At 31.3% G+C, this 25,557-nt stretch overlaps 2 protein-coding genes across 2 annotated transcripts in view; one reads left to right on the top strand and one right to left on the bottom strand.

The window, feature by feature from the left end:
- Positions 1-19,866, bottom strand: part of LOC136976960 (mitochondrial glycine transporter A-like) — a 30,037-nt gene extending 10,171 nt beyond the window's left edge. Inside the window, 9 exon segments of the mRNA XM_067272364.1 lie at positions 6,945-7,014; positions 7,285-7,390; positions 14,845-14,915; positions 15,262-15,343; positions 15,412-15,460; positions 15,463-15,523; positions 17,909-17,984; positions 19,056-19,169; positions 19,704-19,866. Of these exon segments, the coding sequence (XP_067128465.1) occupies positions 6,945-7,014; positions 7,285-7,390; positions 14,845-14,915; positions 15,262-15,343; positions 15,412-15,460; positions 15,463-15,523; positions 17,909-17,984; positions 19,056-19,063 (523 nt within the window). The 5' untranslated portion in view covers positions 19,064-19,169; positions 19,704-19,866.
- Positions 19,867-20,258: 392 nt separating this feature from the next.
- LOC136976959 (2-oxoglutarate and iron-dependent oxygenase domain-containing protein 3-like) overlaps positions 20,259-25,557 on the top strand; it is a 43,136-nt gene continuing 37,837 nt past the window's right edge. Inside the window, exon 1 of the mRNA XM_067272363.1 lies at positions 20,259-20,459. The gene's annotated coding sequence lies outside the window, so the exon portion shown is untranslated. The remainder of the gene's footprint in view (positions 20,460-25,557) is intronic.

The raw sequence follows: 25,557 nt of genomic DNA, 5'->3' as shown, positions 1-25,557 counted from the left end.
AAGCACTACAGAGAAAAGAAGAGAGAAGGAGAGAGTAAAGATTTTTTTGCTAATCAGTCATCTTTAGAGTATCATGAAAGAGAATGGCTGCTTAGTAGAAAAATCTTTGCTCTCTCCTTGATTCTTGGGCTTTTAGTTTAAAATTTTTTCAGGCCTCTTTTTTTAAATAATAAATTTACAAAAATATGTATTTTTATCCCTTGTAGCTCGTGTTTGATCAGTTTTAGCCAAAAGAGGCCATACTGACTGACCTCTTGTTTAAAAAATTCCTCAAAAAATCGATCCCAACCAAATGTGTTTTACATATTGCAACATTTTAGAAATCTTAAATCTTTCTATGAATTTATGTTCAGGTATAGGACTGCCCTAAGAGAGCAGGCACTGTACAAGGCACCACAGGGAACACCAAAAGATATTCCTAATTAAGTCTCTAATTTGAATTATGAAATGATAAAAAATGGAACAAAACATTCAATAATCCAAGTCCTGATGCTTGCATTATATATTTATATGGATTTATAATATTGCACAATCAAGATGTGTGAAGAGGTCCTGGTGGCAAGTTTCTTGTCAGGCAAGGAATAAGCTTTTATGGATTAATATATAGCAATTTTTCTTTGAATTTGGATTCTACATATGTCACATCCAAACTCAATTCAAAGGAGTTTTGATGGTTATTATAAAATAGGAATTTACAGTATATTTGCACTAATTCTTATTCATAATTTGGGTGCAAAATGTAGAACTCACATGCAAATGCAAAGATATGTTGTTCAGATATGTAGACATAAGAAAGTTATGTGATGGCTCATGGCCACATTACAATTATTTTTTACTTTAACAAGAAATTTCTAAATTAGTATTGTTTTATACCTTTGTGTACTTAACAATTACATACTTAGCATTATGACTTAAGACCCAAATTTAGGGCCATAACTCAGCTCTATTAGCTTTTATATAGATCCAGTACTGGGCAGGAGCATAATGCTTTTCTATGATGTGCTCCTGCAACATGATTTATTTGATGTTAATTTGATATTTTGGTTAATTTTCTATATCAATGAATTGTATACATAACAATGGCAACTTGTTGAAAAATTATTTTTCAAATGTTTGAAGACAACTGTTTAGCTGAAAACATACAAATTTTTTCCTCTCTAGTTTATGATTATATATAAATAGCTCTTGCATTTCTCTGTAAATGTCCTCTCTGCCTTTAAATTAATATCACAAATCTAACTTCATTAAATACTTTTTCTTCAAATAGGAAGAAAAGTATCTAAAAATTTTATTGCATAAACAGCACAATTATTTAATGTTACATGACCTTCTTTTCATTTTGCATTTTTCTAACACGCACATAAATAACACCTTATTCTTGCCAAGAAATGTATTTATTGCACTAATAAACGTTTTCAGCCTGATTTACAGGCCATCCTCGGGTTGTGAACAAAATTGGAACTAAGGCATTCCATTAATAGAATACAAAATTCGAATTAAAAATTAAATAACCAATGGAATAACGTAAAAACAAAATTAAAATTAAAAATCAAAAAATTAAAATAATCAAGGGAATAACATAAAAGCAGAACAAAAAAGGTACATAGAATTAATAAATTCAAATTAACATAACTCTTCTATTAAAATCCCTAGTTTAATTAGTTAGAGTTTTTAGTAAGTTTTTTAACCATAAATTTCCATGCAGAGAGAAGACTTTCTGCATCCCTCGCATTCAAACATCCTTCCTGTAGTTTGCTTCTATAAATCTGGATCTTTTATCTATCTCTAACCAATTAAACTAGGGATTTTAATAGAGGAGTTATGTTAATTTGAATTTATTAATTCTATGTACCTTTTTTGTTCTGCTTTTATGTTATTCCCTTGATTATTTTAATTTTTTGATTTTTAATTTTAATTTTGTTTTTACGTTATTCCATTGGTTATTTAATTTTTAATTCAAATTTTGTATTCTATTAATGGAATGCTTTAGTTCCAATTTTGTTCACGACCCGAAGATGGCCTGTAAATCAGGCTGAAAACGTTTATTAGTGCAATAAATACGTTTCTTGGCAAGAATAAGGTGTTATTTATGTGTTTGGTGATTTGCTGAGTACTTTATGATAGTTTTTTTCTAACATGTTTTAAATATATCCAAACAGTTTTCAGTTGTCTTTTAAGAGCATTTACAATTGTAAAAGCAGTATTACCATTTCAGTTATTTCAACATTAAAACATATTATTTTCATTTTCTAGTTATTTTTCTTGTTTTATTCTCCATTAACTCTAAAAATTTAGAAATTGAAACTTTTCAAATATATTAACAATACTATCATACAAATTGACTTTACTCTATCTCTACATATCAGATTTCCTTCTGACTTTATACTTCCTTAATGTTCAATACTTAGAAAATTACTTTCATTGCTTTGATAACATTTCTAGCTATAGTGAAAATTTGCACATACGAGGGTTGCCATAAGTTCAAAACCAGAAACTGGGGCATTGTATGTAAGTGAAATAGAACTCAGTGGAGTGTTATAATGTGGCTACTTGCCATATTGTTTGTTTTATTTTTACACCTAATGTCTTTCCTTTCATTCTTTGTTCCTTTGTTTTTGAGAACTTTCTGTCTCCTTTTGTTCTTTCATCAGTCAATGAGGAGGATCCATTCCTGGAACCATCAGGAACAATAAAAAGAGAAGTCACACGGGAAGTGGGGAGGAAAGTCATGGGCACTTTTTGCCCGACCATCAGAAGAAGAGGATGTACTTTCACTCGAGCCAAGAAAAGGACTGGGGGTGCTAGGAGCAGAGTCGAACGAGAAGAGGTGGCAGGTGATCCAAGCATACTCTACAGATTGTTCGATGAACTCTTGTGACAAGTAGAAAGAAAAAGAAAAGCATCAAAGCATATTGCACCTAAAGAAAGAAGTAGAACACATAAACAAATAATAAAAATATCTTCTTTACTCGCCATGTCCAATCACCAGGAACAAACTATTCTCCACAGAAGAGATGACCTTTCTTTAGAGGCTACGCCTCTCCCAAATTATGTAAAACAGTCTAAAACCACATGTCCACAGTTGTCACCTGTGGACATTTTAGACTGATTTACATAATCTGGCAGAGGCTCAGCCTCTAAAGAAAGGAATATTATTCAATTGCAAAGAAAAAATACCCCGGGTATTTCTATCCTTATTCTATCCTATCTTCTTCATGTGTCTTATTTCATATCTTCGTGTTCTACTTTTTAAGATAGTTTTACTGTACCTTAGTTTGTGATTATTGTAACATGTAAATGGAAATTACTTTTGTACATTTATGACGTAAACAAAAATTTTTGGGAGGAAACAATCACTGGTTGCAGACTATAACCAGAATCTTGGAAAAGAAAAAGATCCTGTAAGCACAAGCTCAAAAAATAAATTTTTGTTTCGTTTTGTTTTATATACCAAACATTCTTACTGATGACTTGTCTGAAATTTTTGATCCAGTCTTCATTGTAGGGATCGCAAAAATGCGTAAAAATGGTGAATAGTTATAAAGTTCCGAAGTTGGGAAGTTTCGAGAGTCAAATTGTGTCAGGAACATGTGTTGGTGATGTAAACCAGATACGAAAGAAACTCTCCCAAAACTTATCCTAAAACAAACGCGACACAATAATGAACGACCGAAGAGATGTCAACCGAGAGAGAGGGAGCTTTGTCCAGGTGCTCGTGTACGAGTGTCAGAAACGGGAAACAAAGAGGGGTAAATGGCCACCGAAGCATCTGGCGGACCGCTTGAGGTCAAAAACGTCAAAGAGAGAGCCATAACGGCGAAATATACGAGCACGAACTTCAAAGACTCCGTCAACACCTCTCGGAACTCTCCCGACCCAGATCGGTCTCCGGTTTCGCATAGAAACAAAAGAAATGACCAATTGGGGTAAGGGAGAGGAGGAATAGAACCAATCAAAAGGGTGAGATTCAAGAGGGAAAAGATTATAAAACTCCCGAGTTGCGAGGTCAGGGGGGTCGATTCTCCTTCGGTCTTTCGGAAAAGAAGTGCAGCGGTTCTCCTGCAGACAGGTGGTTCATCTCCAGTCGAGTCTACCCAGGTCAAGACGATCTGGGTCAAGAGATCCCGGGAAAGGAAATCTGCTGTCTACATAGGCTGACAAGATTCCCTCTCATCTACAACGAGACCATACCTCATCGTCCATCAGCGCCCAGAGACTGTCTCTCCAGAATTGACCGAGGAAGCCCCAAAACGTTCCCAACATTACCTCAACTACGCTACGCTAACGATCTAGATCGTGTTGTACTGCAATTATATGTAAGTTAACTTAGTAGTTAGAATAAACGGTTTTGTGTAAGACACTTGTCATCTTTGTCTCCTACCGCCACCACCCACATATGTTTTCGACCCTAGGTTTCCTGACGCGTGATTAACTGTTTTCCCCTGGAAGTCGGTGACCTTACATCATCGGCAAATTACATTCACATACAAAACTCACTATAGCTTCACAGGGCCCAGGCAAAGTTGAATTAGAGGGCCCCTAGTACAGTGTCAACTTAAGATATTTTTCTTCGAGAAAATTTGTTGGAGAAAATTCTTATAAAAGATTGGTTGGGGGTTTTGTTAGCAGGGGCCCCAGGCAATTGCCCTTTTTTGCCCATAAGATAACATGCCACAGATAGCACTGTGGTAAAATTTGATGGATACTCAGCAGCTACTCTGAAAAATAAGTGAATAGTTCTTATAAAACTAATTTTATTGAATATGCTATAATAGTATGCAGTACATCTAATAATTTAAAAAGATGTAATATTTTACAAAATAGTATTTTACGAATTATTCTAAAAATTGTCCCTATAATTCTGAAAAACCTCTTTATGAAAAAGAACATATAAATACTATAGAATTATTGTGTACAAAAAGATTAATACTGTTTTATTATATACATAATTACATGGATAAGAAAATAGATCACTTTTTAACACTACTTAATAGATATATAAAATGCCAGTTACAGCAGTCATAATAAGACAGATTTACTGTGGGACAAAAATCTGTTTTTTTTTCACTCCTGTAAAGCTCTAGATTAATTTATAGTATAGATAAAATTACAAATTTTGAATTAGGTTTTTGTTGTTGTTTTTTCTTTTCTTTTGTTTTTTGTTCAGAGTTATTTACTGTATACTTTATAATTAATTTTGGTTAATGTTACCTATGGTAGCGAAATATGGCGGCCCTTCCGGTAATCTCGACGGCACGAGTTTTTAGAAATGAAATGTAGATGGCGCTTATTGTACTGATAAATTTGTATGCAAATTTTCAACAAAAGTTTCCGTTCTGGAATAATGTGAATTTCGATTTTGGTTACGATGTAGATAGATGGTGCAATATGCACCATATTTTTAAGTTTTCTAAAGGTGTCCGTATTTTTTTAAAGTATGTACAATTTTCTCTATTTTTTTAAAATTTAATGAGTAGGAAAATTTGGCCAATGGTAATTGCCTTGCTAAACGTGTCCTAAATGTGTATTAAATGTGTTAAACTGTGTTAAATGTGTGTTAAAAGTATGCTAAATGTCATAACCAAGGATATGTTTCTCGTGATTTCCGACGCCATGAGACAATGCAACCGACGCATGGAAGGCGAGGTGTGCATGGATCGCAGGAGCCAACCTCCATGGAGACACTGTCTCTCGTAGTCGTAAAGGCGAGAGATGTGATCGCAAGGTTGCTGTTTTTAGAGGCTCAAACTTTTACGTATACTCCAGGCAAATTCTGTTCGACCCACTGATGTATCCAATCTCGTAAATCACTATGTTCAGTTATCGACGGATTTGAGGTAGAATGATAAACTTTTTGTTTTTTGTCTTCGATCCAAAAATGGAAATGAAACCAAAGTTTTGGGGAAAAGTAAGTAGCAAATTCACGTTTTAAAAATGTTTTAGTTTACAAAAAAGTTTAAATCTAGTTGCGTATTGGTTAATGTCGACAGTTGCCATCTTGTTTGCACATATGCTTGCGCAAACAAGATGGCGACTGGAAGGGCCGCCATATTTCATTACCATAGGTAACATTAACCTTAATTTTTATGGTAAATCTGAGAGATGGTTTTGTTGCCAATGGTTCATCCATACAGTACTTTTTCCACAGGGTGAAAAGAATAAATAAATAAATAAAGGCTGGACTATGGCTAGATGTAATCATTGATCCATCATCAATGATTGGACAAAACCTTCAGTAATTTTGAAGCCAGCACACAGCACTACACAAAATACAATGCATGTGCTACAGGTTATTAAAAATGCATGCGAGGAAAGGTGTAGGTTTCGGATACCTATTGTCCACTTCTTATTTGACTGTTTTTAATACAAATTAAAATATTTTTGGATAGAAATGGATACAAATAGGGACATTCCAGAAAAATACTCCAACTGGTACAAAATGTTCTAAATTAAACAAATCCTGGAAAAATCAGGACTTACAGTGCAGACTTCAATCATCAATAGTTTAGTGATAATTTTAACAGTGTTAAGCATTGTTAGAACACTGTTATAAGCAATTAGTAATACTGATGACAATATTAATTTGATATAACAAATATGCTAACAAATATTGTAAATTTAGTTACTTTTCCATAATGATTTGCACAAAAGTAACAACAAAATTTCTACAAAAAGTTATTGGTCAACTTAAAACTGTAACTATTAAATTTTTAATGAATAAAACATTTTTATTGACAAAGATATTGTTAAACTACTTTATAATTTAAAATATGGGTTATTTTATACAGGTTAATTAATATTAACATTAAAAAATATATTGACTTTTATTGTTATCCTGTCTATTATTTTTGTGGATGTAAAAATGAACAAAAAAATTTCTTCACTGAATTATGATTATTATTCTAATTCAATGAAGTAATTTAATAAAACCCAAAACGCCTAACCTCGAGTTCCTTCTGTCCTATATATTATTTTTAATGCTTCTGTCAAACTGCCATACCGGTAGACTCCACTCTAAAAAAAAAATGCATAATTGTATATTAATAGTTTTATATTTGAATTTTCACTCATAAAAAATTATTTGTTTAATTTTTATCTCTCAAATTATCTTTAACTTTGTTTATTATAAATATGTTGATAAATTATATCATCATCATTTTTTATTTATCAAAACAGCTTATGAAGTTTATGCTGATAAGAAAACAAAAAATAAGTTTATAAATTAATTTTTTATTCCATAAATTATTCATTCAATTTAAATTATATTAATAATTATTGATGTACCTCAAATCGTGTTTTAATGACTGTGAAAGGAAGCAACGTCGATCCAGCTAGGGTCCTTGCCATCACTCCACAGCAAACTGCTTCGATAGGAGATGGATTTCCAAGGCTAAAAACACCAGTTGACAAAAAAAGGTAAAAATTTGCAATGTTGACTAATAATCCTCTTCACTATCAACAATAAACAACATAGTTATAACATGGAGACAAAATTGGAAGACTGCAACTCTTCTCTTCATAGCAACACTGCAAACATTGTAACAAAATTCAACCATTAAAAATTAACTTTTTTTGACCTGTTTGACTTATCCAATTCTAATATTTTTTTTTTCTTTTTTCTAAATCACTTGAAATGAGATGTTTACTTTCAAATATCTCAACCATATCATATCAATTCAAAGGCAACAAACAACTGATATAAATTATATCCAATCAACAACCTCAAACAGTCTATTTATCAAAACCATTACATAACTTATTTTGAAAGAAAGATTAAACTCAGTAAAAATTAAGCTAATAAACAATAAATTTATCTACATTTTTTTCCACATAAAAGAAAGAAAAAGATACAAAATCAACATGTTATATTAATAAATCTCAATTCTTTAACATAAAAATTCTTACATTCTTTATACTAAGGGATTATTGAGCATCCGGCTGCATGTAAGGAAGGAAGAGGCAGAAGCAAACATAGAGCTATGTCCAGAAGAAAAAGAAAACACCAATGAGGGGTTAGGTTAAATTCTTTACTTTAATTATTTATTTTATAAGAAGCAGCACTAACCATCATTATAAATAGGAAACAATATACAAAATAGATAAAATTTAGCACCATAATGAAACTAAAACACAGTACTTTCTTAGTTGAGATGACCAAAAAATGCAGGGTTGCCCAAAAATCATTTAAAATAAATTTTAAAATCTATCTTAGTTAAGAACTGGTTTGAAACAGCTGCATATTATTTTTGTAATTAAATTGTTTCCAATGAAATAAAAGAATCATGAATAGTAATATGCAGTTGGTTCCAAATAACTTTTAACCATTTTAAAAATAACTTTCAAAAACTATACGCTGATCATTTTTCAGTTTATGTACGAGTTGAATAATGAAGAACAAAATGATTTAAAACAAAGAACATTAACAACAAATTAGTGGTTTTATGTTTAATGCTCTTTATTTTAAATTATTTATTCTACATCATTCAATTTATATGTAAGCTGAAGATGGCCACGCTAATGGACACAAACATTTCTCACTAAAGAAATAAATTTATGGCTTTGTTAACAAAGCAATGTGTTCAATTCTGATTGCACAAAACATATAACATTTTTATAAATAAGAATATTTATTATTATAATTACTCAATTTTGTTCCCATCATCAATACATAAATATCATAAAATTGAAAAAATAAAGCAAAGTTTAGACATTTGAATAAAGAAATATTTACTTTTATGTTTGGAACATTATCGTCGTTGTCTTATCTAAATATTTAATGTATTCATTTATCTATAATTATAATAGGCCATTAAGAAGTTCAATTGTACTTGTACGGTCAAACTTCTATATAAAAAATTGCCTCTGGAAAATATGGATAAATTGTTATACAGAAAATTTGTTAAATGGAAAGTGCACTGGTAGTGAATATAAAAAAAAATTTATTTTCAATATTCTATAGGAAAACTTGTTTTATAAGACTTCATGATACAGAATTTCAACTGTATTTTATTTTAGTATAAATTTTAATCTTAACATATAAAACATTCTCAGAACTCTTACTGGATTTTGGACTAATAAATTTAGTTTCTTGTAAAATTAATTAATGATTAGATAATCTTAAGGCAAGTGATCATATAAATCTTTTTGTTCATTAATAATTTTAATAAAACATTCATCCATTGCTGACTAAATTCAGATAAAGTTAAACTTTTCATATATGGTTCAGATAAGAATTTTAGTCCCATAATATTGGGTGATCAAATAACAAGTTTATTTGCAACTTTGGCAATGAAAAGTTTAAAAAGTACACTTGACATGTCAAAAGCCAGACGTGCTTTCTTGTATGTCCTTCCGAACTTAGCATAAAGTTGCTAACAAAAACAAATCGTACAGGAGCACTCAAAAACCTTTGCAGTGTAATTTTTTACAATTGTTATGTTGACGACTGCTTTGTTGTTTATAACACGAAATCGACCGGTCCCCGAATTACACTTCAATACACCGATAATATCCAAAACAATATATGCTTTGAAATAGAAAATAAAAATAATGGCAGGTTAAACTTTTTAGATATCATAGTTCAAAGATATGATAATTTTATCATTTTTAAAAAATACATTAAACCATGTAGCATCAGAAAAGTCATCAATTTCTATTCCAGCACACCTATTTATATAAAAAAGAACATATTCAATATGTATATAAACAAAATTAAATTATGTACAAGTGATATAGCAGACCAAAACATATAAATTGAGCATATATGAAGTGTGCAATGCCATAAGGTTGTAAATGCCATTTTTCTCAAAATACATTTTATTGAAGAAATGAATTTTAAATGCAATGTTTTTTCCTACAAAAAAATATTGTGGCGATAGTGACGCTCTAAGTGGCTATATTTTGAAGACGAATTTATGTGCAAGCCATAACGTTTTAAGTGCCAAAGTGCAAGCCACGTGACTTTTGGCATGTAAAATGTTACGGTTTACATTTACATCATTTTGTTATTTCAATTTGTAATGCAGTAAGTTTTTTATGCAGAACCGGATAACTGAATGCCAGTTTATTAATAGTTAACCTGTATCACCTTATTATTTGATATTTCAAAATGATATTCGGACTTCCATTAATCTTTCAGATTTGAAGTTTTTAAATACATTTTAACTTTTATTACACTAAATTAATACCTTATTGTTTATATTTTCCTTTATTTATCATAATCATATTACAATTGATAAAGATTACAGCCCAGTTCAAGTACCAAAACTGTGGGCCCAACATTGTTGAAGCCAGGAAGCAGTCACTAATAGATTATTGCCAGTTTTTAATGTTAAAATTGATATTGAATTTGTAAATTGTGTTTAATAATTTAAATGTAAGTTTTTGGTATTCAAAACTGTTTTTCAGCTGTAGAAACATTAATTTTATGATTGCAATTGTTTTTGGCATTTACAACTTTATGCACTTGCACAATTTTGGCATTTACAACGTTATGGCTCTAACCCTGTTTTTAAACATTTTTTGTTTCCCTACTATTATGCTTAGGTGTTTGAAATTAAACCCAATGTTTTATTTCAAAGTGTAAATTGTTAAAATAATTTTTATAGCATTTGACTAAAGTTTGTTCATTAGAAAAAGTGTTTTTTCTCTCTCCTGAAAAGTTTGTTTTTTGGCATTTACAACATTATGGCATTGCACGCTTCATATATACTGCATCTCTCAATTAAATAACTACACCAACAAAATGGCTACATAACCACACAATAAAACAACCAATACCTAAAACACAAATAATTTATAGAAAACTAGATTATACCCTGATAATTTTTGAAAACATCCAAAAAATATTAACACCGTATATTATTATTCTAGTCCCCACACTGAATAACAAAATCAAAAAACCAATTAATAATAAAATAGATGTATTGTTAAACAATAATTTAGTTTACAGCTTCACCTGTACTTGTCAACCAAAATATTATTATATAGGTGAGACAGGTAAAATGTTAAAAATTAGAATAAGAGCATATAAGAGCTGTGAAGTATAATTACACCAACTTAACAGTGTCAAAATTCTTAAAAAAGAAAAAAATATTATTAAAAGAAAATTTTTTGAACATAATGAAATTAATAATATAAATGAATTTAAACACTGGCCTTGTCATCTTGAGATCTGGCAACCATTACTACCAAAATAAGAAGTGTCTATTTTAAGATGTTCTTCCTCCCCTCCCCTTTTAATCCACTGTATGGTACAAAGTGTCATACTTCCTGATAAACATACAGCAAAAGCTTTTACACATTGTTTCTAACCAGTTTTTATTGATTTTAAGAATTTTATACTTTTTCTACCTTTATTAGTCAGATTTTTATACATTTCAACCAAAATACTTTTTTACAGGTATACCATATTATTTTTAACAACATTTTATTATATTTATTTATTTACTTATTTTTGAATTTATTCTAATTTTACTTATTTTATCCCATAGTTTTAATAATTAGTTATTCCAGCTGTCACTATAATTATTTTTAAGTAATTATATTTTTTTAAAATTTTTGTGTACGTATGTTAAATATAATTTGTACATTCTGTAATTTCTTACCTAGTTTTTACCAATATACATAAAAAAATAAGGACCAAAGAGGGGCATAGAACCCGAAATGCATATCCATTCTAAATTATAGAAAACAAATATATTTTTTCCATCAAAAGGAGTGTTTCTGTGTGATTTGTTCTCAATAGCAATTTTACGCTAAGTTCCGAAGGACGTACTAATTGAGAGAACGGCAAGCAATCAAATGCTTTTTTGTCATTGCTACACGCCGGGAAAAACACTTAGCTCTCGAACATTTATTTGCTACGTATCTAAGGATAATATTTGAAATTTTAAATAAATAAATAAATAAATCTGTGCCATGTGACGAGTCTACCAGGTATCAATTTCTGCTGTTGCAGAGAGTAGACTCAAGAATTAAACATTTACTTAATCACCCTACAGGAATGTTGTCAAAAAATACAGCTAACTTTTAGTGTCAATAAACAATAGAAAGAAGATATATTTTAATTTTTATTAAAGTTCATTAATTATTCAATTGTAGTCATTGTCTGTAATATTTTTAGATCAATAAGACAAATAAAAACAAAATTTTCGTATATTCAAACACAAAATTTGGATTTTTTTCACAGTACCGGTAGTCTATTTACAATTTTTAAGCATTTATTTAAAGATTGATAATGAATGAATGAGAAATTTTGCAAAAGTGAATTTCTAACTGAATATATATAATATATATATTTAATAATGCTAATAAAAGTGCATGGCTTCTTTATAAATTTATATATTAATAATCTTGTCAGTATGCATAACTTTTCCACAAAAGAATAATTATAAATCTTTCATTTGTTTTTTACTGATAACCAAATTCAGTTACTAACTATAAAATCAAATCATGTAAAAGTTAAGAGAGGTGATAACAGTTATCAAAAAATTATGATAATTTTAATTTTAGTGTATTTAAGCAATACATATGATTCTGTAATTGATATAATATTCATAGCTTACAATTGATAACTTTTAATATTATATATAATTTATAATGTGACCTGTTCTAAAATAAAGCTCAGTTTTTTCTGTGAAGGTGATAAAAATTACTCTCTTTACCAGAAGTTTTTATTATAATAATATATATATTTAATAAATTTGGTAAAAAGTGATTTTATAGTTAACTAAACTGAGCGTATGAAATTTAACCAAATAGATCAGATATGTAAAAAAAATTAAAAATTTGGCAAAATAAGAACCACAAAGATTTCTGTTTTCTAACAAGTAAAAATATCATTTGAAATTATGTGTTAATGGTGCACCATCTTAAATAATATGACATGATATAACAAAACTTGAACTTGACATCATGTTGTATTTGGCAAATGATGACTTGATTTCATTTGTCAGGAACATTATATGACTTGATGTCAATTATCAGAAAATAATATGACATAACAATACTTGACATCACGTTTTGCTTGACATCAAGTGAGATCGTTTGTTAAAAATGTTTCGTATGTTTTTAATTTTTAATATTTTAACATCGACTAATGTCGAGTGATATTGTGCCGTGATCGACATCGCTCGATATCATTCGACGCGACGCGACGTGTTCGGATGATTTTGAAAATACTTTGAAAATATTTTATCGTTATTTAAAGATTGGAGCCACCCGTTAATTATGTGTACATTTTTGAGCGACCTTTGATCACCTCCCTCCCTGTTGTGATGTACTTTTGCAAAACCTTTTCCCCTTCAATTACCTGTACCATAATTCATAAAATCCATGACATTGAAGAAATGCCAAATAAGTTCTGTAAATATTTTCAGTCTGCATGATTACTAAAATTAGCTTATAAAAACAAATTTGTACACCACTAATACAACTAAAAAGTCTATGTAGACAATGCCACAACATTCACCCTCTGCCCCTTTCGTGACAGCCATCTCTTTCTTAAACTGCAGAGTTAATTAACAGACAGCCCCGTTTCTGACTTGTATAAAAGAATTTAGCGACGTACTTGATATCATTCAAAATTAATCATTACAGAAATGATATTATGCCTTTGTCATTTGGTCATTGGAAGTGTACTAAATCACTTCTGATATCGCTAGAAATGACTTTAAAAACGACGAAACAATATCTTTACTAGGTTCTAGAGTATCTTTAGAAATAAACAGATAATTCATACCTTCTTTATTCAAATTCTTAACATAAATACAAAATTTTGATAATATTAAAACTCAATCTTAAACTTCTTAAATGGGTTATAATTGCACAGATAAAGGAAAAACGTTTAATTTTAATAAAATCAATGAAGAAACAAAATGATAATTTACTTTATAAATTACTTTTTGTGGCAGCAACCCAATATTTGACCCCAGCAAGAATTGAAGACAGATTTCACTATGCTAAAATTATTCAAAAATTTATTAATCTGATCAACATTGATTAATCTTAGAAAAAAAATGTTTTCTATCATTAAGTAAATAAGTCAGCAAAGGCCTATCAAAATTAATGATAAGAATGTACTGCACATCATCAATAATTTAAAATTTAGGCTATGGCCTAAATTTTAAATCAACCTCTTTTATTTATTATTATAAAAATAATTTTAAGTCAATTCAGATTATTTAATACAAAAATTATCAAAGATTTAAACTCCAATTTCTGTTTTTATTAAATTAATTGTATCATTCTGTATATGATATAACCTTTATCTAACAACTAGCTGTTGCTACTCACTGAAAATAAAGTTGCATATCTACATTTCAAATATTGATATGATCCCAAATTTAATTGATTGATACATTTTATAACTATGATTTATAAATATATCATCATAATTTAAACATTACAATTACAGTAAAACCTTAAGTTTACTTTGCTCAAAATCTATTCTTTTTTTATTTAACCAATTTCTAAATCTAAAATAAATGTATGTTTTTACTAACTAATACTAATGATAGTTAAAAAATAAAATGGTAAATTAACTACAGAAAGGCTGTTTGTGCTATCATTTGTCATGAGACTGAAAGAACAATCTGTGATTAATGAAAATTAAATTACCATATTATTCACATTACTCTTTTTTGGATCTGCAATTTAAACAAAATTCTTTAGATAAAAAACAACTTTGAATATTTAAAGTAATATAAATATAATTACAGATAATTGTAGTCGTATAAAATTTTGACCGATTCCTAGGAAAATATAAACAAAAGGTTTTATTGAAATTAAAATAAAATAAGCATAAATTCAATATTAAATTTTAATAATAATAATATCTCTTACTTAAACGAAGTTTGGATCCAATGTAATGAACAAAAATACATCCCAATACCAGGAATGCACCTCGATATGGACTGTGTAATAATAATATATAGTCAGTTAGCTTTTTCAATTAATAGAGTACTTTATATATTGCCATATTTTCATGCATATAATCTGCAAAAATTTGCTAGAACAAAAATAAAACCTTTGCATAACTCATTCACAATGTACCTCACATCTATGGGATCAGCCATTGCTCCATGAGTACATAACTGCAATTTAAAATTGGCATATAGCTTTCCCATTGCATAACCCTCACCCCTTTCAAACAAAGCCACAGATAGTATGCACAAAAATACAGTTCTTAAATATTAAAATAATAAAAATTTTAATAAAAGAAAAATGGGAAAATAATAAACACTGAGACTAAATTCTTACAGGAACTGTTCCTCTCCATAAACCAAGAAGTCTCTCATCTTTGGCAACTTGTATCATGAGGCTCATCATTCCTTTATGTGATCTGTGGCATTATTGTTAATTTTTTTAAAAATATTTACAGTTATTATTAAAATTTTAATGTTATCTTACCCTCTCGAAGAGGCATTTTGTATCCTAGTTTTAACTAAATCGAGCGGTGAAAGAGAAGAGTCGAGCAAGTTCCACTCAAAGCTCCCGCAAGAAACGACTTAAGGAGAGGATACTAAAACATTTTTATATATTATAAATATGTTAAAAATTTCATTAACATTTATAAATTAATATTTTTGCCAATTCAATAAACTTCTTTTTTTCAAAAAACATCAAACTAATTATGTAACAAAACAAAATAGAAATAATCTTTGGCTAACATTATACGTACCGTGCACAAAATCACTTAACACTACTTTCGAGCAATTATACGACCCTTTAAAGTAATGCGTTAAGTAAATTCTCCATACACCCACCACCTAGGATCGACTTCTTTCGGGCCATATAAATAGCATACGGTACGAAAATTATCCATAATTAACGAGTTACGTTAAAACTTAACTTAAAGCGCATCGACAGAAAACTGTCCATATACCATTTGGAGATATCCATAAAAGTTGGAAAAAATTATAGTAAACTATAATTTATTAGATTATGTTGATGTTAGTTGTATTATATATAAACTGTATCTTTCTCTTCCAAACAAAAAATGTTTGGAAAAGAAAGATACAATTTATATATAATGCAACTAACATCAACACAATCTAATAATTTGTACAACAATTCATTAATTTTAAATAATTTGCAGAAAACAGATCTTCTTTCCATCAATAATCAAAAACACAAAAAAGTTTATAAAAATATATTAATTTTATATCATGTTTTAAAAAATATATTGATAAAATAATAATTACAACTAAACTTTAACTTTGCATTATTTTAATAAAAAAATAATGAATATATTTTGATAATTTCCATTAAAAAAATATATAGCTTTAATGCCTGTAATGAAATTTTCACTTCCAACTTCTTGTTAATATCTTCACTCAAGTTTACAAACTTTTTCTAAAAAAAAACTAAGTATTTACTAATTTTAAAAACTGAAATTATCGTCGTAGTTATCTCAGAAAAATACAAATTTAATCCATAAATCGAGTAAGTCGATAAATTTAAACATAAAATTCGACGTTTTTGCTCGAATTGTGATAAATTAAATAAATATTCTCGATAATAGAGTAGATAAACGTTCAAATTTCAATCTTTAAAATAATTATCAATAAACTTCAAATAGTAATTTAGTCTTTAATTTTGATATCTGTTAGACATTTTGAAATACTTTAAAATAAGGATTCCCAAGTTTGTTTTATTTGTTGATACCTTTCCAAAATTAGACTGAATTTGCTAAATCTCCTTTCTACACTAATACAAAATAAGAATACATTACAATTAGAATTAAATAAAAAAATCAAAAAAGAACTGATAGCAATTTTTACCGTTAAAGATAAAACAAAATTCAGAGTTATGTCGTTTATTTTTCGAAAATTTAAGGCCGTGTCAATTATTGTTAGATAAATTTATTCGCCGACTACGACCTCTAGCAATATTGACGCCCCAGATAAATCAAATGACCTCTCTGGGATCACTAGTGACTAGGTTGAGAACTCTCGCTTCAGAAGAATAAAAATATTCATTAAAATAATTTATATAATTGTATATTTTATAAGAAAAATAAATGCTCTTGCAGAATTTTAAAAAGTAAAGAATCGGTTTTTGTACAAATTTTTGTATCATTTTTATTCACTAATTATAATATTAATGATTCAAGTATCAGATGTTAACAACAATATTTCTCTTCAATAATTATCCGTAATTCTATGCGCTTTACTTAAAACTTATATAATTCTCTTTATATGTTTAATTAAACTGTATTTTATTTAATACATTAATAAACAACTCATCAATGTACCAATAATTACCGGCACATAATAACAACATTTATCGTTATTTTTTAAACGACATACTCGAATTTATGCAGCTTTACAGTTGCCGTGCAAGTTTAAAGCTGTTATTTAAAAAATTCTAAAGTTTATCTTTCAGAAATTCAATATTTATTTAATAAATTGAATAAAATAAATATTTGTAGCACTCCGTGCTTAATAAAGTAGCCAATATATAAACAGATATAGAATAAAGACGTAAGCAAAAAAATCGGATTTCGATATCCGTCGGTAATTTTTTAATAAAATACGGATATAAATTTTAAATTCTTTCAAATAATTCTACTAGATTTTTAGTTTTTCAGTTAATAACAATCTTTATGCAGTTTAACACATTCTGTAAAATATATAAAAATAATAATCTTGAACTAATTTATAATCAAATACATTAAACTAAAAATCCAAATGATAAATTTTAAATCATCATTATTTAAAAATTAGATAAAAGAAATTTTTTAAAAAGTATATAAATTATTAGCTTTTAGAAAAATTAATTTTTTAAAAATTTTTACAAGTTAAATTATATAAATGATAACGTTAACTATATACATATAATTAACATTAAAATAAAAGTTATTTTAGTGCTCTACGTATATTTTAGAAGGTGAAAAAATTCTTACGCCGTGCACTAAATCCATGACAGAACTGGAAGAGGAAGCGTAATCGTCTTCTAGGCCGTTATGTATCCAGCCAATCCTGTAAACGATTATCGAGCGTTCTTTATATTTATCTTATCGTATAAATAATAGTATTTAAAGGCTTGTCTCTATGTTAACAATCATAATTTTTTTCATTTTTGGATATTTTATGAGCATTTGTTCGTGTTTTTGAGAGAACCGATTTTTCAAATTGCTATAAATCTTATCGTAAAATAAATTTAATCTAAAAACATAGATGAAAGTTAGATATCAATGCTTTAACGTTGTTATATATTTTATTTATAGTACTGCCGAGAACGTAAAATAAAGTTTTTGAGACGAGAGCACAATTTCTATTCTTGAATCGTAACGTGTTAGATTCAATGAATTTTTGTATGAAAAAACATCAGATATTTTTCAAATTATATAAACAGACAGATCTTGATAAATATTACTTAAGCAATTGAATTTCACTTTTATTTATAATGAAACTAATCAATTATACAATAGAATTTTCGTCGATCTGCTTTTATTTTCTACGACGACGTATTAGACCGGCGGTTCCCAACCTTTTTTTGACCAGGGACCGCTTTAATTTCATTGTTGTTAGCAGAGACCACAAAGTTTAAAAAAAATAAACTTTAATCAAAACTTTTAACATAAGTAATTGTTAAACTCAAGAGTAATACGCTTTAACAGTACTATTATAATAGAAAACATCACATTTTTAGTAAAAATTAAATTCGGTTTGTATCAACGTGGGAATAATAATTTAAAACGAATAAAAGTTTTAAATCTTTCGCGGACCATATTTTAGCTCTTGCGGACCGCCGGTCGGGAACCGCCGTATTAAACTAAGGCTATTCGGATACGAGTCGGTAAGTAGAAAACAACAAATTTTTTGCCATTTTGTAGTAGGAAAGCAAAGCTCGTCGGTCGTCGCACGGATTTATCTCTGGCAGAATTAAAATTTCTATCCTTACGAATCGTTTCTCGTTTTTGTGCTCGACGTTAACCGTCCGGTGCATAAAATTCGTTCGCTCGCGTCCACATATTTATAACAAAGCATAAAACAAACGATTTAATAAACGGTCTTCCATTTTTGGCTTACTTTTAAAACGCCACTTACCTCGACATTTCGAGTACACGTTAGCGTAAAGTCGTTCTCCGGACGAATTTATTCGTCTCCCTTATTTCGGCACGTCCGTCATTATTTCGTTCGAAAGCATTTACTCGTCGTCTCCTATATAAAATATCGAACAAAACAAATTCGTTTCTTAAGCTCGAAACCTATCCGTCAACCTAAACGTATAGTCGATCGCTCAAACGGTTCTTATTAAAACAATACGATTACTACACGTAGGTACTTCTCGTAACTCGCTCACGCACACTAATTAGATATTTTACGTAGCTTTAAGTACATTATTATAATTTTTTTCATAATATTGTTTTTATATGTATTTATAAATTATGTATAACGTTTATTTCCTATAATCTGTGAATGTTTATTATAGAATTACAAAAAATTATTGAAATTTTACTCCATATCGGCAGTTATTTCGCTTTAAAATTGGAAGCAAGCACCACTCACTGACACTAAAACATGCTTACGTCGTTCCATTTCATAATTGTCATAGCAGATAAGTATTAAAAAAAATTCATCGATTACAACAATTAACTTTGAGAAGTGCAACTTTTAACGAGTAACAACGAATGTAAGTTTGAATCGCTTCTTAGGCCTTTCTTAATACATTTCGTAGAAGAAAAACCCCTTTACCTTTCCTCCCGTGGTTTCCCCGTGTTTATTATGCAATCAAGACCGAATTAATCGTCATTATCAGACATAATTTCTTATCGATCGTGCGTCATATTCGATACAAACAAGTTTAAAACTCTTGCAAAACTCCCAAGGTTGACTGATGTAACCAACAGTGGGGAGACTGATACTTACGCAATCGTTATATATGACATGTAGATACGAAGGACGTTGCACCATCGCCGACCGAGTGCAATTTAATTATAATTATTCCCGTATGTTAACTAGTTACCACGTGATAACCTCGTCTGCCGAAAGTGGCGTTTAATCAATTTAATGGCTGTATAAGAAAATAATTATTTTTTAAAAATTGTACATTTAACGGCATTGCACGCTACGCTTCCATTATGCAATTTCTAGTAAATATTATGCAATGAGCACATTGCCTGGTATAAGCAAACCAATAGATTACGCGTTTGAAACGAAACGGACTAATTTGTTGGTTTGCTTGTCCGGTTGCGTTAAAGCCGCTTTACCGGGCAATGCGCACGCACAAATTATATTTAGGAATTTGACGGAAAAAAATGGTCACGGTTTAGTTCTTGGCAGCAGGCATACGCGGTGCACGATACATTCTCCCGAAGATAATCGTTATCCTGTGTTATCGCTGAAATAAAAAGTTTGCTTACGGTTAGCCTTAAACTAGAACTGTTTATCAAATTTGGAACGTCGATACTCTTCAGTTATGTAGAAACAAATCCTCATTTTCCTATTTAGGTAAATGGTTTTTTTTTTATTTAATCTGAATCTTGGCATCTTTTTAATTGTCTAGACATCAGTTTTATAAAGATAAAAGTGTTATTTTCTTAAGGAAAGTTGCGTTATCTACGGAAACTGTTTCTATCGTTTGAAAAAATTTGAGTGCACATTTATAGATATCGTTTATCTCTTAGCGGCGGTTATCTTCGAAATAGGAACAATCCGATAGTACGAACATTCGGGTTAATTTACCAAATATGGTTTCGTGGTACACATTGTCAAATTGTTCAAAATCTGTCACTCGTAGTGTGCCTTATATCAGGGCTGTCCAACTGTCAAATTGTTCAAAATCTGTCACTCGTAGTGTGCCTTATATCAGGGCTGTCCAAATTATTTTTACGGCCCGCGAGTACATTTTACTATGAATAAATTTATGTTTCTAAATTATTATTATTAATATTAAAATTATTTTACTATGTGAAAATTACGGCCACAATGTTCTCATTAATATATTACGAATATTTTAAAGTTTTCTTTTTAGTATAAATAAAATATATTTTTAATTAACATAAACTGACTTTTCATTTATCAACCTTCTTGGCTCCCGAAATGTTTGGTGAAGAAAATATGGCCCGCGGGCTATGATAAGTTGGATAGCGCTGCCTTATATTGTTCTTGCTCGTCAACCAACGCGGGTGTACTATAGATTACCACCTATGGAATTTCAGGACTTTGATTATATATTTGAACTCAGGGGACTGAGACGAGTTCAACGGTACCCTATTTTTGGACCGGAGACGAAAAGTAAAAAAGTTATCATACTTTTTAATTTATCATACTTTTTTAATGTTCTCACGAAGACGGCACCATAGTTGCTAGTACTGCCATCTTGCGATAAAGTCTGCAAACCGTGACTTCGGACTACGGTCATCTCCAGGAGAGTTAAACACGCGATACGAGAGCGGAGAGAGCGACGCGACTTCCGATCATCGCGCGATCGCCATTTCGGTTAATGTTAATTATGGCAGCGAACATGGCGGCCGTTCCCACTATTCGTGCTCCCGACTGACCTCCCGGAGGGGAGCCGCCGGCAGGCCGCCATGCGCTAAACGTCACTAGTTATTGATTCACGGTAGTTCTTGAACAAAGTAAAAAAAAGGGGAAACGTTTACTAAAGGCAATTTTAACGGCAAGCGACGCGACTCCCGATCGCGATAGCGAGGCCGACTTAGCGGAGAGAGCGACGCGACTCCCTATCATCGCGCGATCGCCGGAAAAAAGTACGATAACTTTTTTATTCTTCGTCTCCGGTCCAAAAGTAAAGTATCGTTGAACTCGTCTCGGTCTACTGAGTTAAGATATATGCCCAAAGACCCGAAATTCCATAGGTGGTAATCTATAGTATCCCCGGTTCTTCTATTCTATTCTATTCTATTCGTCTCCTCTCTGGTTCATATGGAGGTTATAGCCTTATATTCGCCTTTCCTCTGAAGAGTGGTGTTATGATCGCTACGCGACCGAAGAGCCAGCCGTTTATCTCACGGCCTAAACGTACGCGCGGGAAACCGTGTCTTCCAGGAGGACTTTTATGGGGAACTGGCCTCCTATTCAGTCGTTATTGGCTAGGAGAAAACCCAGAAAACTCCTAGCAGCCAGCCTGTCCGAGTCGCGGCGCGAACCCGCGACCGAACTTCCCAGTGTTTAGGGTCCGGTCACCACCGCTATGAGCGGCAACGGAGACCACTCGGCCACTGGTGGGCCCCCGGTTCTTCTAACAACTGAGAAGCAGGTAACACGAGCAGGGCGCACGTTTATTGGGACACGTATCCTCCTTTTTCTTCTGGGTTGTCCTTTTCTTAATCCCCAAGGAGAGCCCAAATTTCATTATCAACAAACAACAGAAAATTCCTGACTTCTGGCTAGTCTATTCCTCAAATATAAAAGAAACTAATGGACTATATTTGTCCATTGTCCCATGCAAATTCGTCGTTTGTTGATCGTAATCACGTTCCTTGTTGTCGAGGCCAAGTTAGCCTCGAGTGCAACCAGCACTACCTTGTGAGAATGCTGATCCGACATTGAATTATAGTTCGAAGCTTCTTGCTTAATATATAATGCCCCTTTTCACAGCTTGGCACTCGCAGACTATAGAAGAGTGTTTTCTAAAATTTGCGGGCGCCGCTGCGTACGAGTTTCCTGTTAGTTCGTCGGCAGACTAACAACGAACATTGTGAAGATAGGCTTACAAAATGAAAAAAAAAAAAAAATTATGAATAGAGGACAGGTTGTTCTGAAAAGGAGAACATAGCGAGTGTGTTTGAATAAAAACACATTTTTAATTAAAATTGGGAAATGTTCTCATTTTGGAGGACACTCATTTTAGAGACCATGGGTAGGTTCGTAAAGTCGAACGTGTTAAATGAGAATGACGTCATCGTTATTCTTTCTTTCGCTAGACATTATGATGACGTTTGCAACAAAATAGCCGTTTCTAAACTCGTTTACAAATAGTGTTATTGTGATCCACGTGTGCTCCCACTTGTCTCCTTCCATCTCTATCCAGTAGGTCTTTCCATCTCAGGCTGATTCTTCTCTTTCGCTGCGCTGATTATATCCAATATATATATATATTTAGATTGCTTAAAGATAATAAATATACTGTATAGAAGGAAAGAAACCGTCCATTAATTACGTGTACAATTTTTGAGCCACTTTTGACCCTCTCCCTACCTCCGTTGTGTACAACGGATATACTTTTGGCAAAGCCCTCCCCCTTTAATTACGTGTAACCTACGATAGTTTGGGGAACCTGATTGGTTCCCGCAACAGGCAGTTTCCCCGAGTAAATAAACGATAAATAAGAGAATACTGTATTCCAAGTACAAAAAGTCGACGCATTTGATTCGGAGTTCGAACGGCCTCCTGAAACGAATTAAATTCGAAGTAGAAGGCATTACTGTATACACACAGTGGTGCCTCGTACTTCGAGGTGTACGTGTGTTAGCGTATATTTCGTTTAATATCTTACGGTGGATAAAGATTAAAAACCGAAATTTGTCAGAGTAACTTGTACCTAAAGGGCATTGATGCTATTAAATTTTGGAGCATTGAACTCGAGAGTGTTGGAGATAGGAGGCCTTTTGTCATATCTGGAGTGGGGCAGATCTAATGAAAATTTTGCTAGTTATCGGCATTTACAATTAAAAAAAACGCATCTTTATCTCAAAATTAAGCCTTTATCCCAGTGTTTCTCAACGGGGGCGATATCGCCCCATGTGGGTGATTTTCCATATTGGGGGGCAATTAGTAACAATTTATATTTTGGGAGGGCAAAAAATTTTTTGGGCGATATAGTAAAACATTATATTAAGAATAATTATATATTTTATTCGTTATATCGTACAATAATTAAACAAATAACATTATACTAGTCACTAGTCTATTCAATACAATACGAATTTGATGGCCGAGGCTAACGCCCAACAAAATTTTTTTCAAAGTGAAGAGGGCGATACTACGTAATGATTTTATTGAAGGGGGCGACGATTCGTTAGAGGTTGAGAAACACTGCTTTAACCTTTTAGCACGTGAAGTGCTTGACTTAGGACTTTTGTCCGTCTGATTTCCACGCGCATGCGCAATGACTTCACTTTTGTTACCTATGCGTTATGTTCGTTCCATCCATTCGATTCAAACGTAAAAATTCGGTTTATAACTTAGGCTTAAACTCGATCAGCAAGAAATTTTCAACGTTAGGCTTAAGAGTTACCTAAGTGTTATGTTCCGTTCAATCCATTTATTGCGCATGCGCAACAGCTATTTGATGTATTTCCTTATTAATTTTTAGCACGCTCCACTAGTCCAGTGGTTCTCAATCTTTTTGAAGTCGGGGAACACTAAACTTTTGACATTTTTTTCCGCGGAACACTTACAATACATCAGCTTGGCACAACACTTGCTGATTACATTCCCATACAAAAATTATTTTACATTGTATTTATATTTCTTTTGTAACAATTTTTAATTGTATATTGACTTTTCGCGGAACACTTGGTGGCTTCACGGAGCAGCCGTGTACCGCGGACCACGGCACTAGTTCGATCCATTTATTGCGCATGTCTATGAGCGTGCTGTGGCTTTATTAAGCCTTGTTATTTATTTTTCTTTTCTTTATTTTCCTTATACTATCTTCCTGCGATAAAAACTGTACTTCCGGCTTCTGTTTCCCTAACGACACTGTAGTTAGTTGACCCATGTGGTCTGATCTGTTATAAAACAAAAGGGGGTGACACCCGATCTGTCGAGGGGTTACTGGCAGAGGAGGGAGGGAGATTCGAATGGGAATAAAGAAAACACTTTCGGGAAGAGAGGAAAGCAGGACGGAGGATATGTGAGGACGAGTACGTAAAGAAGACAATTATTAGCGAGGTTGAGGCCGAAGTTTTAAACGCGAAAACGTGTACGTCGGACGTTCGGCGCCACTTTCCTGTAAGCGTAGAAGTTTGACAATGGCGTTTGGAATGTCGAGCACGATTCCACTGACTTTCCAAACGCCATTGTCAAACTTCTACGCTTACAGGAAAGTGGCGCCGAACGTCCGACGTACACGTTTTCGCGTTTAAAACTTCGGCCTCATCCTCACTATTAAGGAACGGATCCAAGGTTTTTTTTTTTTTTTTTTTTTTTTTTTTTTTTTTTTTTTTTTATTGTTGCCAGTCACACCTTTGAACTTTTCATTCTGTACAATTCCTGTATAATTCTGACTCATATCTTACTATAAATTTTGGGCCCGATATTGGTATAATTTAGTTAAGTTAAACCTAAGCTATAGTAAACTCTTTGTTTGTCAGTACTTGGGAACTCGTCAGTTGTATTGTAACGACTGGTTCCAGTTAATTTGTATATCGTAGTTTGTAAGCGTGAATATTTGTATATTCAGGATTTGGAATAATTTTTGAAACCATTAAATTTTTATCAACGCCGAGCGATTCTCCGGATTCTGTTATTTATTACTCGGCTATAATATCATACCTATTTTAGGATAATAACATTTTGGTGTGCCGTGTTGAGTCATGGGTGTGCCGCAAGTAGAAAAAGGTTGCGGAACACTGCTTTA

The sequence above is a fragment of the Centruroides vittatus genome, unplaced genomic scaffold, assembly GCF_030686945.1.
Source record: "Centruroides vittatus isolate TY-2023 unplaced genomic scaffold, ASM3068694v2 contig_436, whole genome shotgun sequence".
NCBI lineage: Eukaryota > Metazoa > Arthropoda > Arachnida > Scorpiones > Buthidae > Centruroides > Centruroides vittatus.
The sequence above is the reverse complement of the archived record's forward strand: the minus strand, read 5'-3'. Positions and strand labels throughout refer to the sequence as shown.